General features: G+C 41.5%; 1 protein-coding gene across 1 annotated transcript in view; it reads right to left on the bottom strand.

Annotated features, from left to right (window-relative positions):
* Positions 1-15,454, bottom strand: part of PIEZO2 (piezo type mechanosensitive ion channel component 2) — a 138,434-nt gene that overhangs the window by 98,422 nt on the left and 24,558 nt on the right. The window contains exons 9-11 of the mRNA XM_054984822.1: positions 10,470-10,511; positions 6,247-6,279; positions 5,717-5,925 (exon numbers count right to left, since the gene is read on the bottom strand). Of these exons, the coding sequence (XP_054840797.1) occupies positions 5,717-5,925; positions 6,247-6,279; positions 10,470-10,511 (284 nt within the window). The remainder of the gene's footprint in view (positions 1-5,716; positions 5,926-6,246; positions 6,280-10,469; positions 10,512-15,454) is intronic.

Below are 15,454 nucleotides of genomic sequence, written 5' to 3'. Positions count from 1 at the left end.
CTAACCTTGTTGATTTTTTCTGAGGACGGGGTGGTGCTCTTCTAAGGCATTTGTTACAGGATTACAAATGAAAGGATTACTAAATGCAACACCCAGAGAGTGGAAGGTAAAGGGTTAAAAAAACTGCCCAAAGACAGAATGATTGACAGGCTGCTCCCCCCTCTGTGATTGGCCAGTGATACAAAGAAGTGCCACAGAGAATTCTGAGTTTAGTCCTTTTGTGCTGCTCTTCCGATGACAGGCAAGAGGACTGATGAACATCTTGAAAGAGGCTTGAACAGGCAGAGAGGACATCGAGAGCTAAGATGTCATCACTTATCTCAAAGGGCTCCAAGAGAATCTACAAGAGCTAATGTGTTGCTGCTGCAGACAACATGCAACACATCTAGCAGAAGCAGAAAACCTGGTACGACTGCAAGACCAGAGCCTTCAAACTTGGAGATGAAGTCCCTGTGCTGAAGCCTCGCAGAAAGCATAAACTTGAAATGGCGTGGGAAGGACCTTTTCAAGTGGTGCATAAGGTTTCCAATGTAAACTACATGGTAAACATAAATAATGAAAGGGGGCAATGTAAGTTATTTCATGTAAATGTGCTAAAACCTTATTTTAAAAGGAGTAACTTGGTCCTTATGACCAAAGCTGGGAAGGATGTCATTAATTTATCGGATTGGCGTAAAGTCACCAAGGGTGACTATATGGGTAACTGCTTCTAATGCCACCCTTACCAAAATAAGTAAAGAGTCCAGTAGCACCTTTAAGCCTAACCAAGTTTACTGCAGAATAAGCTTTCGGGAACCACAGTTCTCTTAGTCAGATGCATGTGATAAAGCAAGCTGTGGTTCTCGAAAGCTTATGCTATAATAAACTTGGCTAGTCTTAAAGGTGCTACTGGACTCTTAACTATTTTGCAATTACAGACTAACACAGCTAACTCCTCTGGATCTATGACCTTTATCAAAACAGAGGTCAAAGGAATGCTCACCCTTGAACTAATAATACTCCTAGAAAGTCTTTAGGCCTCACCTGTAATTTTAGTGCCAAAGCTGGATAACACCATCAGGTTCTGTGTTGATTATGGGAAACTGAAGCAAGTCACTGTACCACATGTATATCCAATGCCACAGATGATCTAGTGGAAACAATTGAGGCTGCCCATTTTATCTCAACCATAGATCTGACTAAAGGGTATTGGTGGGTGGCTATGAATCCTCAAGACCAACAAAAGACTGCTTTTATAATTAGGTAGAGACTCTTTGAGTTCACTGAACTAGCTTTTGGTCTGAGCAATGCACCAGCCACGTTCCAGGGGCTGATAGATAAATTACTAACAGGGCTGAAGGATTTTGCTCTTGATGATATACTTATTTTCAGCCTGACCTGGAATGAGCATCTTCAACATTGGGCGGTGATATCTGAAAGGATAAAGAAAGTGGGTCTAACAGTCAAAGCCTCAAAGTGTCAACTTGCAATGCAAAGGGTAAAATACCTAGGTCACATACTTGGAGGTGGATTAATACACATACTTGGAAGTGGTTTTGCTGAAACAAACTATGTATATGTGTAAATATTTATATAAAAAGTTGAATTATATTCTTGTGATTGTAAAATTCTGAAATGTGTAACAGTTAATAGTGTTTAATATTTCCTTCGCACATACTTTATCCCATTGCTGCAGAGAGGTTTGAAGAGCCTCACCTAGCGTAATGTTCTTTAAGGGTGGGACATGTGATGGAATGGTCTTACAAATAAAAGTTTTACTAAGTGCAGCATCCAGAGAGTAGAAAGTAAAGGATTAAAAAACTGCACGAAGGGAGAATGATTGACAAGGTGCTCCCCCTCTCTGTGATTGGCCAGTGACAAGGTAACATTTGGCGTTGGCAGAATTGTTGAAGCAGCTGAAGTCTGGAATCTGATAAGGAGGGTCAGACTAGTAACCCTTTGCATGAGGAAAAATGAAAGCATACTGAGTTTTAGCTTGGGCAGCTAGATACTGGGCTGCAATTTGGGCTTGGGTGAGTTGCTGTTCTAACACTGCAACTCTTTGCTTGGAAGCCTGAGCACGGGCTAAGGCTTCCTCTAACTTCTGCCTGGTGTCCTGGACAGCAGACGCAAAAGTTCCTTTGTCTACAAGCAGATCTAATTTTTCTGCTCTCAGCTTGTCTAGTTCCTGGGCTTGTAGCTCGGGTTTTACATTGGCCTCCCTAGCAAGGCTTACATAGTCATCGAGGGCAATCCAAAGGCCCCAAGCTGTGCACACTTCTTTTTTAGAACTTTGCAAACTTTTATTCTTATACTATGCCTGGAAGGTGGTGTGGAGAGTCTGCAAGGGGTCGAGGCTTTGGAAGGAGCCCAATTCATAAGGATTTTGGCCTTTCTTAACCACCCACTTAAATTAATCCAAGCTAGGGTTCTACTTGAACATTTTTGCAGCTTTCTGCAGGGGAGTTTAGGAAGAACAGAAAATTTGCTTCTGACTAAGGAATTCCTACTCTTGCTGCACAGTCATTCAGGTCTGAAGAGCCCTTAACAAATCCATATACACCACAGTTAGTTAACCCTTAATTATGGACCTAAAACAGAGATGTTAGCTCAGGATGGCAAGGATTTTGCCCTAATCTTTAAAGTGACCTTGGCTCCACTATCTGGTAGAGTAACAAGGGGGAAAATGAACTCTCTGAAACTTACAGCTGTCACTCTGCTGGGTTTTGTGAGCAGTAGGGGAAAGAAGTTCATAAGCCAAACTGAGCGACGTGGTCCAAATGCCAAATTAATTGGAAGAGAGGGGTACCTTGCTCCACAGTCTGGGAAAACTGCTAGACCCTAACAAGTCTGGCACTACAGTGGATGCACAGAGCTTTTCTTCCAAGAGCACAAACCTTGGGAACTAAAGCTACGGTATAGGAGGGTTCCTCCCTCCCACTACCGAGCACGAAATGGTGGCTTGTGGCTGATTCTGAGGGGCTCTTGGAGAACTCATATCATAACTTCCAGCCAACCCAGATCAACCCAAGATGAGGAAACATTCAGGAAGAAGCACGTGTCACCCCCTTGCATTCTACAGAACCTTGTGGCCATTTGCATGGATCCGTGGGCCAACAGGTGCGGCTGAACAACACAGGCCTAGGAAGTGAAAAGATTCCCACCCTGATACTTGCTCTTGTAGTGTCATGCACACGGTTCTGTACACATATACCCACACACACTCCTGTGAGAGTTTCTCTGGGGTAGTCTCCCTAACTCTGCACTCTAAGGGTCATGTTGCGACTCATGATACTCAGATGTGCAGGGTGTTGCCCACATGATCCGCCACTAATCTGTTACTCAAATATGAGGTCTCCTTAATTGGTTGGGAGAATTACCATTAAGGAGGCAAGCGAGAGGAGGTAATTAAGAGTCTCCACCATTGTTTAAGGGGATTATTCCCATAGGAAACTCTCAAATGAATCAGGCAGATATTCAACAGGAAAGGTTTTTTTATTAAAGAGAAATAAAAGGGCAAACATACAGAAATGATACACATCACACATATGAAGCTAACTAAGAAAATTAGAGGAAAATGGGAGAAAGCAGTTTTAGGGAGGGCGATAGTTACCAGTCTTGAAGAGCAGAGGGGTCCGTGGAGGCAGCAAAATGACCAGTTTCACAAAGAAGCCCAAACGGATTTGAGGGAGTGTGGATAGATCCAAAACACACACACATAGCACATGGCTGTGGAGCCCTGTTATAGGGTGAAATGTTCCCTGGGACAAGCTGACATCTTTGCCCCCAAAACAACGGCTGAATGGCTTGTTCAGAGATTTGACAGTAAGTTGGGAGAGGTATGATTGAGGTAGACTATAGATGGAATAGTGTTTGACCCTTTAAGTACCAGATGGGAAAAGCTACCAGGTTTTGCTGAATAGCTGTGATTAGGGTAGGTGGGTGTAGGAAAGTGAAATCGGGCATTGACAAGATATGTCAGGAGTTTCCTGGGAGCTTCATTGTTCTAAGTTATGCATCTCTCTCCGGGCCATAGAGAGGTGTCAGTCAATCAGGTGTTCTGGATCATACTCTGGTAGTTTTCCAGGCTCCCACTGGCTGGCATCCACTCTAGGCCAGCCAGTGCCTTGGAATTATGATGTATGAGGAAGGGGTGTTTATGATATTCCATCCATAAACTGCCCTCTTAGTATGAGGAGGAGGTCTGACTGCTAACACCACAGCAGCTTTGCTCATCTGAACAGAGCTTTCTGCAGATACCACCCTCCACATGGACAAAATCAACAGCTGTCTATACATGTGCATTCTCTGTGGTGGCCCCCTCCTCATGGAATGGCCTGCCTTGAAAATATCAGGAAAGCTCCCACTCTCCTGGTTTTCCACAAACTATCCAAAACTGAATTATCCAGGACAGCTTTTTTTACATAGGTAACAGGACTGTGCTGTAAGGAAATGGTTCAGATAGATGCACTGGAATGGGATAGGAACTGTAGACTACAGTACTGCGTACTATCTGTTGCTGTAAGTATGTTCCTTCTGGATAGTTCATATCAACTTGCTTATGTTTTGTTTGTACTCCTCCTCCTGGTATCTGAAGAAAGGGGCTCTGACTCCCAAAAGCTCATATCCTGAAAATCTTGTTGGTCTCTAAAGTGTCACTGGACTCAAATTCTGTTGTACCCCTCCGCAGTAAGATGCACTGTTGGGAGCTGGCTCATTCACACTTACACATGAGCACACATAAACTACAATTACCTTCTGCAAGCAAAGATCTGTTTCTGGTTGCAATCAGAAACATTCCTCCCAATCCAAGAGGCAGTGGAACTTTTATACCTACACATACACACATATGCACATATGAACTCACAATATGCTAGCTGAGAAATGCCTGGGCTGTTCTGTACTGGAATGATGAGCTGTGGTATGAAGAAAATGTCATATTCCATATTTTGATTTTAAGTGTGAAAATGTCTCATCTCTGTTTTTTCAGTAATGAATAGGGTGTGTTAAATTTTACTTACTGGTAGTCTAGAAGTACTGTGGCCATTAGGGATGGGCGCTTTGGGTTTCCAATTTGGGTTTTTAACCTGAATTGAGCCTGATTTGGAAAGATTCAGGATTCTTGAATCAACTTCAGAACTGCTGAGCAAGAAAGGTGCTTGCTTTCAAACTTTCTCCTCCTCCTCCCATTGGGGAGGAGGGGGAGCCTTCTCCCTCTCCCATCGGGTGAAGAAAGTGGTGGGGCATTTAAAACTTAAAGCTACCCTTTTCGTGCTGCTTGCAAGTGGCAAGAAAAGGGGGGCTTTCAGATGCCCCGCTGCTTTCTTCACCCAATGGAGGGGGAGCCTCCTCCCCCTCCCATCGGGTGAAGAAAGCCACAGGGCGTTTAAAACTTAAAGCCACCCTTTTTGTACCATTTGCAAGCTACAAGGCTCCCCCACCCATCAGGTGAAGAAAGTGGCGGGGCATATGAAACTTAAAGCCACTGTTTTCATGCCGCTTTCAATGTGAGGGAACATATCACCCTCACCAGTTTGGGGAGAGAAAGTTACAAAAGTAAGATTCCCTCTATACCTAGTGCCATTCTGACTAACTCACAACTGGCTGTCTTCTTGGGTCAGGTAATACTGGTAAAGTTTCCAGATAAATTTGCAATACTATGGAAGATTTGCATTTATCCCAGAGAAGAAGCTTTTGATCAACAGCAGAGAAAATTAAGAATTTTTCCATAGGCTACCTGATGTTTCTTCTGTCTCTGATTCATCGTCATCATCTTCATCTTCATCTTCCTCCTCTTTCTCATTCGTGCTTTCATTATCTTCAGTCTCCCTTTCTTTTTCTATTCCTCCTTCTTCTTGTTCTGGCAACAACTTATCCTCTTCCTTTTCAATGCTGCCGTTTAAATTCATCATTGTTAAATCAGGCAGACTCTCTTGATGTACCAGCCTATTGACAGATAAAACAGGTATGTCAATAAGCTAAGCAATTATAAAACCATAAACATTTTTATCATATCATACAGTATCAAACAAACAAAGAATACATGGATAAATGGATCTAATACTGTTTATACAATGAAAACACCGCATTGGATCACGCCATAGTAGCAATTATTTGGATGCTAGTTATTTGATAGTAATTAGTGATATTGCCACCTAAACTTGACATTTCCCCCACTGAGGAAAAAATGGTCAGAGTTTAAGATGTAGAAGCATGAAATGACATGTTGTAACAGCAAGCATTTCATGACTTCACATGGGGACTTACTCATTTTGGCGGATTGGTAATTTTTTCTTGATGCTGCTCAAAGTAATTGAAACAGAAAGAAAAAAGGAAATGAAAACAGAGGGGTTATAAAAGAAGATCAGAGATAAGACATCATGCTATATAACTTACTAGCACTCTCTTTATCCATCTGTGGCAGCCTTCTGATGCCAGGAGCATGCCTTCCTGGCACTAACAGAGTGCTTTTATTATGATGGAAAGTACATACAATGGTTCCAGAAGAACTTTTAATCATTTTGCTCTAATGCAAGTGAATTCTCTTAAATAGTTAACACAATTCATACTCTAAATATATTTTCATCTTTTTACAAAGCCAAAGCAATTGTATTAGATATATAGGTATTTTAAAATTCTAGAATCATAAGTCAATACAAGAAACTTTGAATTCCGTTCTTTAATTCTGATTTTGCAGTAAAATATCTAAATCTTAGGCCAGTTGTCTAAGTGTGAAAAAGTCAGATCCCAACATTCTGCACAAATCAAGTTTGAGGTATACTTTAATAAAGACATCTGAGGAATTCTGTAGAAAATCATAAAGTCTTCTCAGTGCCATTGTTTGGTGCTTTGCAAGCACAAATCACAATTTACTAGTTCGGCTGGAACAACTAACTGGTTTATAGCAAACCAGGAAATAACTAACTAGTTTGCAGCATGTTAGGAGGTAAGAGTGTTTGAATGAGCCCGAACCTTCTTCCAGACTTAATGCTGTAGCTCCAAGTCATGGTTCAGCATTATGTCTAAACAAAACACCAAGCAGCTTTTCAAAAATTCCATAAAGGTTATACTGATAAGTTGAAAAGGATTGAAGCTTTTATTTTAATGCAGAAAATGTTAAAGTCACATTAGCAAAACTATAAAGTGTCTTGGAGATGTATTTTAGAAATATAGTTTTACTGTAATAGCTAATTAATCTTCTTCCCTTAGGAAAATTTGGTTATTTAACTTTTCATTGGTACTACACATTTAGTAATGAACAGCTGCCATACAGACAATAACTTTAATCAGAATCTCTAATCCACAGCAGTATGAAGATCAAAGAAAGTTTGGTCTGAAATGTGTAGCTCTCGATAACTATCTTAATACAGAAACTTTTGGAAAAGATGTTTATTCACGTTTGCTTCTCCCAATTCTGTATGAAAGACCAAGTGGAAGGCTCATGGCCACAAATACTTTCTAAATCTAGGACTGCTTGTGGCAATATGTACAATGCTGGATAGTAAGTATGTCCAGAAGCAGTAATTGGGCAATGCATGAAAATATATTCAGGGATTAATTATAATTAATATTAACACTTGATCAATCATTCTTTACATTATGAAGTACTTGCACATAATTGTATTTTTATATATGAGATAACTTCATCTGAGATTGTTAATACACTTTTTGTGGTTTGAAAATTTCAAAGAGTTAATTCTTTATCTAGCATTTAACTTCTAACAATAAAGCACTAACAGTACAGTTCTAAGTCTTGAAAATGTAGTTTTATATCATAAATACTCGTGGCAATGCTTTCCAAGAGAAGAAAGAAATCTCTGACAACACGCTTGTAATTTTTGTTCTCAAACAGAAAAAGACAAGTTCCTTCCAGCTCACCTCATAATTAGCTCAGTTTTTCCAGCTTCTCTTAGATTACCTGTTAACACTGTATCCCCACTTCCCAAATGTTCATCATGCAGGAGCACCTAGAGAAGTACTTTGACTGTCTTCTCTTTTAGTCATCCACATTTCCACACTTATCCCTGAAGTGAGGAGATAACCCCTGTAGTGGGGCAAAAACGTACCCCTTTAAGAATTGGATGTTAACAAGTTCCATATGATGACAAAAGGAAGATTTGGAAAATGAGTTCCCAATGCCTCCTGACTCAAAGTATTGAGTAAAGTGGCATTGGTATGCCCAGGGATCCAGGTCTTAAAGGGGCATATCTTTCTTGCAACTGAATCTTTCTTCTTTACAAGTCGGAAGCAGGGCTTCAAGGATCTGCTGGGCTCAGTTTATAATGGCTCAGTGTTTTTGAATTAGGTTAGTTTCCAGATTTCCAATATTCTAGATGTTGGTGTAATCACTACTCTTGACACTTCGTCTTTCCTACTGTAGACTTTCAGGCATATTGAATCTAATTTAGAGAATCCCACAACACAGCGTTCTTGTGTGTGAGGTTACTGTGCAACCATAAGTAGTTATACCCTTCTAAGTTAATGGGCTTTAACTTTTTACAGGATTGTACTAAACATCAGTGAATAATTTTTTTCATTACTATCTCTAGTAACTTTATAAGAATGCAAAATGATAAAATCACATGCTGAAGAAAAATGACAAGTCTAGTGTTTTGATGTACTATGGCCTAAATGAATATAATACAGCCACTTTCCTCAATAAAGTTACAGAAATGATTCAGCAACTATCTTATAAGAATGTAGATATTTACCTGAAGAATCAATTTCAATTATATTTGCTATTTTTCTTTAAAAAATTAATCTGATCAACCCTGGTAAGCTTCCTGATACACATGAGGAAGACTTACCTCTTTTGTATAGAATAGGGGGAAAATAAGGAATAGGAGAGAACCATGAGCTCTGGAGGTTACATCCCAAATAAAGAACTAAAATTTGTACATTTTCTCAGTGCTTCAATAAGTAACATTAATGGGACTGAAGAAGCACCAGCTGTATAAGGAATATATGAAGATAAGGGGGAACCCGCAACAAAATATTGTGGATTGTGGAGACAATTGCCTCCACAGTTGTAGCAGCCATCTTTCCCATGTCACTGTTCCCCCTCCTACCCAACTTTCCCTGGTGCTTGCCACACCCCCACTCCGAAGCAGCCAGGTGTGTCACTTTTTTGACTCTCTTCCAGAGTCTTGGTCTTTACCCCCCTCCCTGGCAAACACAGTTGCCCTTAACTTTCCTACCTGCCAAATACCCTTTGTAAATCTGCTCTGGCAAGGAATGACAGGACTCCATGCACCCTAGTGCTGCCTGGGACTGGCAGGGCTCCATGTGCCCAAGTGCTGTTACCCTTCTCTACTTGCCAGTCTCTTCCATGTATCCTGGAGTGGTTGGGAAGGTGGTGGAGAAGCAGGCCCAGTATTCCAACATTCTGGCCTGGCCATCTTCTCTTCCAGCTGGGCTGGCAAGAGCATTTCAGTGCTACTGAGACCTCATGCCTTGGGGTTGCTCTGGCACTTTTAGGGCAGCCAGGAAAGTGGCACAGTTAAGTGTCTGTAAGAGGCACAGAGCACACTATGATTTTGTGGGCGTTTTAATCCCCCAATGCATCTTTCTAACTTAAGAAATTTCTGCAACTGTGGGGGGTTTCCCAGGTTGCAGAAGCCTCTGTTTGCTCTGAAGTGGCCCTGATCCTTGGATATAAGCATCTGCATGGGTAACAGCCAATTTGCAATTAGATATATAATAGGTCTCATTTCATTAACAGGCTTCAGACATTTTCTGTAACATGTTGGGCAAGTTCAGAAGCATTGTACAAATCAGTTAAGTATTGGAGATAAACTGCTGAGAGATTGTGAGAGATTTCCTTCTAAACCAGGGTAAAATGTATATCTTCCTAAATAATACTCCAATCCTCATACAACTGGGAAAACCATCTGTTGTTACGGAAAAATCCTAAAATCTTGGTTTTTCAAGAAATCCAATAACCCTGCACATTTTATAAGAACTCTGGGTCAGTAACTTGACAGGGGGTATGATGTGAAATTTGAAAATAAACAGAATGAATGGTTTCTTTTTCAGAATATGACACAGTACAAAATAAATTGCCAGTGAAGTTTCCAAGGTACCTCTAGTCACAAAACATACTTAGCATTTTGCCAAATCAAATCATGCCAATAAATTTAAGGTAAACCAGAGTGTGTAGATGAACAAGTCATACTTAACACATAGGATTCATATGTAGCTGATCTACTTTCTTCGTTTAACTGCATTTTTCATACCCAACTGTAAGCAGAAAGTAGTAAGGCATGTATTGGACTGGATATAACGTAAAGTGAATTGGTGTACTTTATAGCTTTTCAGAGGAGTAAACCATGAAACTAAAAATACTGTTGTACTGACCAAAGAGCCCTTTAGTACATATGAAAGATTAACAGACTTGTCTTCTCTGTGCTTAGAAGAGTAATTTTGTTTTACAGCAAACAAGTAAAAACTACATTTTTGTTAGAAAAGAAAGGAAACATTAAAATACCCACCTATTTATTATTAGATAAACACGGCCATTGACTTTGGCATGGCTTTGATAAAAGAGATGGAAGCACAAGAAAATTAGTTAAAGGAAGAGAAAGAGGTAATAGTAGAGTGTTAAAAAGAATGATTATACAAAAGTATCTTACCACAAATGGCACACATTTTCGCATCACAATGGTATAGTAAAATTACTGAGACATTTTTACAAATCATGCAGCAAAAAGCACTCCAAAGCAAAGAGGTGTATTTCTTGACGTAACAGGTAATTCACTTGTAGAATTTACAGGCAAAGAATAGTGACTGATGACCACTAGCACTGACGGATTTTGAAAAGGATGACAAAGATGCACATAGGGTAGGCCCCTTAATGATTATTCTCCATAATGGCTGAATAGGCCCTCCGTGTTGAAGAATAATATACCTCAATAGCAGTTGCCAGGGGAGAGGGAGCAGAAGAAGACTTTGGCCTTTGGGCCCCTGTCACGGCCCTTCTAGGGCTTTTGGTCAGCCACTATGAGAAACTGAATGGTGACAGACAGACCATGGTTCTGATCCAACAGGACTCTTCCTCTCTTTTGGTGCAGACCATACAACTTGCATTAAAGGGTTTCTGATATCCATACGTAATAGACAACATAAATGCAGTAACACGTTTTATGCTTTAATTAAAATTAATATTACTAGCTTACCTAGTAAAGTATGAATAAGATTGGGATACCATTCCAAATCCTGCTAATGTCCTTTCATCTTACAAGTATTGTTTTGGAACAGCCAGGCAATAACAAATTGCATCTATCAACTTATACTGAAGAGCTCCTCATAGGATAGCAAGTGATCATAGAATTTTAAACTAATATATTTAATGACAAGATTGGAGAAGGCACAGAGAAGGGTGTGATATCTTCTGTCTCCCAATCCAGGAAGCTAAGAACACTCCACACTGCCTCAAGGTGAGAAAATTTTGTGGAAGAACTTTTCAGGAACTGACCTTATATTTGCATTGAAGTTGGTGTGGGGATAGCTTTTGGTGTCACAATGGAGGAAGCAGGTATCACCATATGAGCAATGACAGGAACAGGTAAAGAAACCCTCTCCTTCTTTGGAGGATCTCTCAGAATCAGAATACTACTTCTTTATTTTCTTTTTCATCTTTTTACACTTATTGCTCTTAGTCTTTTCAGGCTCTGACATAGCAGACAGCAGTGCTTATCTGGGTGCAAACCTACTCAAAAAGGAGGCATAGATGACAGAGCCTATGATTCTGTAGCACAAAGTCAAATCCAAGTTAGGGGCACACAAGTTGACAGTAAACAAGCAGCTCTTATGAGGCAATGGAAAGGAAGATGCCATCTTAAAGCTAGTAATGGGATTGACAGAACAGATCAAACCACACAGCAGTTTTTCCCAGGTGAGAATACGCATCCAAGAGATACGGTTTCTTCTGAATTGCTTTGTCAAGTTAGAATAGTGAAACCAGGAGTCTGCCTGTCTAAGCAAAAGTAACAAAACACAAACTGTAACAAATAGGGAAGTTAGTACCCTCCAACTGTAGGACTGCTTAAATATAGGCCATTCCACGAAAAGTGTGGAACCAAAGAAATATGAGACAAAAGTTCAACTTTTTAAAAACAAGATAGGAAAAGGGGAAGAGCTAACAAAAACTGTATAAGAGATATTATTTGGAGCTGCTAATAGCATGTCAGTTGGAAGAGAACTAAGTGGGAAGAAACTCACCCTTCCCCTTGAGGGAAGTATAATGAGGCAAAGGGGGAGGATCTGAGTGCCAATCTCTGGTCTAGAGCTTTGAAAGTTTCTTCTTCTCAGGTATAGAACCCAAATGTGGGACCACACAGAGACCATGAAGAATGGAATTTAATTTGAATGGTTCAATTGATAAATGAATACAAAAAGTAGATAATAAACTCTGCTTTGTTTTTCAGTACAGTGAAGTTTAAAAGATCAAGTATTTATGAGATGCCTATTAGCCAGGCCTTACAACTACAACATGGTAAATATCATATAAGAATATCATCCTTAGACTACTAAATGAATGGTCAGAATTAGGAGTGTGCACTTCGGGAATCCGATTTGGATTTTTAACCTGAATCGGGCCCAATTCGGAAAGATTCGGTATTTCCGAATACTGCACGCTGGCCCCGATTCTGAAATAACAAAGCAAAGCTTTCCGAAGCAATTCGAATCGCTTCGGAAAGCTTCAGGGCAGCCGGGAGCAGTACTTTGTCAGCTGTTTGCATTTGCAAACAGCCGGCAAAGTTCTGTAGTAAATTCAATCCTCCTGTGCTTTCTTAGGAGAGGGGAGGGGGGAGAAGGAGTGAGTGACTCACTCCAACTTCTCCTAACCCCTCCCATCTTGTAAAAAAAGGCGGGAAGCTTGAATAAGCGCCAGAATTTTGCTGGCTGTTTGCAATGCAATGCAAGCAGCCAGCAAAGTCTGCTGAGATTCCCGCCTAATTTACAGGTTGGGAGGGGTGAGGAGGGGTGAATGCAAGGGGGAGGAGGGAGGGGATCAAGGAAGGGAGGGGGGAGTTAGGAGTGTCCAATCCCACTGCTACATCCTCCTTCCAGCCAATGGATTCTCTGGAAGGAGATGCAGCAGGGGATTTAAATTAGAGGCTTGCCTCTGGGCCAGCTTCCATTCCTTCCTGGCCTAGAGAGACTCCCTCTGTTGCTGGTAGAGGCTCTCTGTCTCCATTTTGGCAGCCCTGCTGTAGGACTTCACTGAGGAGGAGAGGACTTCACCTGGAGGATTCCTGCCTGCCTGACCATGGCTGGACTGCAGAATTGGTGAGAGAGTCTGTGACTCACAGGGTTTTTTCTGGAGGGGGGGTTGGTTGTCTGGGTGGGTGAGGGGAAGGGGAGGGATTGTTTTTAAAAGGTTAATTTAAAATCATAATTGCTTCTTAGTGTGTGTGTGGGGGAAGGCTTTTTGCTTTGAGTGGCTGCTGGCTGGGGCATATGGTTGGGGCGGGGAGGCTGGTCTTGTTTTAAAGGTTTATAGTTTAATTTGGGAATTTTATTTTCCAGTTGCTGTGTGTGTGTGTTTGTGAGTTAAAGGTTTAAAGGGTTAAGGGCTTGACTGACGGGGACAGGTACTGTTTTTAAGTGTGTGTGTGTGTGTGTGTGTGTGTGTGTTTGAGAGTTCTAGTTAAGGTTCAGGTGGGGGCTTGCTTGTGGGTTCTGATTTTATTTGCTGCATTTAAGTGGTTGGGCCTGAGTTTTTAATTTCAATTAAATTTGCTTATTGGTTGTTGTGGATTTTCCGGGCTGTATAGCCGTGGTCTTGGGATTGTAGTTCCTGATGTTTCGCCAGCAGCTGTGGCTGGCATCTTCAGAGGTGTAGCACCAAAAGACAGAGATCTCTCAGTGTCACTGAGAGATCTCTCAGTGACACTGAGAGATGCCGTGACACTGAGAGATCTCTGTCTTTTGGTGCTACACCTCTGAAGATGCCAGCCACAACTGCTGGCGAAATGTCAGGAACTACAATGCCAAGACCACGGCTATACAGCCCTAAAAATCCACAACAACCATTGCTCTCTGGCCGTGAAAGCCTTCGACAATATATAAATTTGCTTATTGTTTCTTTGCTCTGTGTGTGTGTGTGTGTAGGGAAGCTGGGGTTTAGAGGGGGCTGGCTTGGGGGTTTAGGTGGTTTTAACTGGTGTTACTTGTTGTATTGCAAATTTTACAGTTGTTGTTTGAGTTGGTGTTCCTCATAGTTTGAGTTTTACAGTTAAGGTTTGTTGTTTGCTAATAGCTACTGTTGTTCTGCTTGTTGGGTTATTGTTTGTTTTAGCAGTTATAGCAGTGTTTGGTAAGTTAACTTTGGTTTCCTCAGATAAATTACTTTAGATTTAAATAGTGGAGTTAGGTAGGCTAGTGGTAGGCTGCTGTCATTGATTAATATTGCCCTCTAAAATAAACTGTTAGGGAATGAAGACTAGTTTTCCCCATTAAGTAGGCTTCAGTAGGAAAAGATATAGTTAGACTTAGGTTCTGTTACACACACACAAAAATAGGCTGCCCATTAGTAGTTCCTCTTTAAATAGGGTTTCCCTGTCCATCTCTGGCACCCTTGGAGCCAGGCAGTGCATAGTAGTTGTATGATAGGCCTTCAACGAGCATGCAGAGCAAGCACATCTTTTCCTATCCGGGCAATATTGTCAGCTGACATCGCTCTCGCCTTCTCCCATGGAGAGTTGAGCAGTTGGTCTTCCTGAAGGTCAACTCTTGGCTCTTCGATTTCTCATGACTGGACTACCAGAGTGAATAAGGTGAGCCCTCCTTGTGGCCTGTATCCTCTGTGAGTCTAGGACCTGGGGAATCATGCTCTTCCCTACATTAAACTTGTAGAAGTAGATAAAAAGTCCAGCAGAAGGAGGGTGGGACTCAGTGGCAAAGGGAATGCACCCTGCAGTTTGGCCTCCCACCCAACCAGGAATTAAAAAAATGACCCAAAACTGTCACAGACCCCGTGGGCACAAATTTATTCTGATAACTGATAACGTGCCCCAGAAATGTTGATTGCCACTGGAGGGAGAGATAGGTTATATAGGGACTGGGTAGGTTAGGGAGACTTACAGCACACTAGCTATGCTGCTGTTTAATGTTGTTTGATGTTGTTGCATGCTGTTAAAATCTTCATGTTGAAGGGGTGGGGGAGGAGTGGGGCAGGTAGGGATGGTGCAGGTGGGGGCCAGCTGACGATGAAGGCTACATCATTGGCTCACAGGTGTTTTGCAGTTCAGCCTGAAGCTGGCCGGGATGGAGGGGGGACTCTGCAACCGTGCTCCGCAAATGCCATTGTGTTGTTCTTGTGGCTAGGTACTGTTCTGCTCTGTGGTTTCCCCACTGGCTGAACTGAAAGCCCAGCTGCAGGAAATGACAATGGTTCTGCTGGACTAAGTTTTAAGAGTGTCCCCTGTGTCATTTTGGTTTGGAAGGAATGGATGCTTGCCTTCATGCTGTG

The sequence above is a fragment of the Eublepharis macularius genome, chromosome 7, assembly GCF_028583425.1.
Source record: "Eublepharis macularius isolate TG4126 chromosome 7, MPM_Emac_v1.0, whole genome shotgun sequence".
Classification (NCBI taxonomy): Eukaryota; Metazoa; Chordata; class Lepidosauria; order Squamata; family Eublepharidae; genus Eublepharis; species Eublepharis macularius.
Note: the sequence above shows the minus strand (reverse complement) of the source record. Positions and strands in the feature narration are given on the sequence as shown.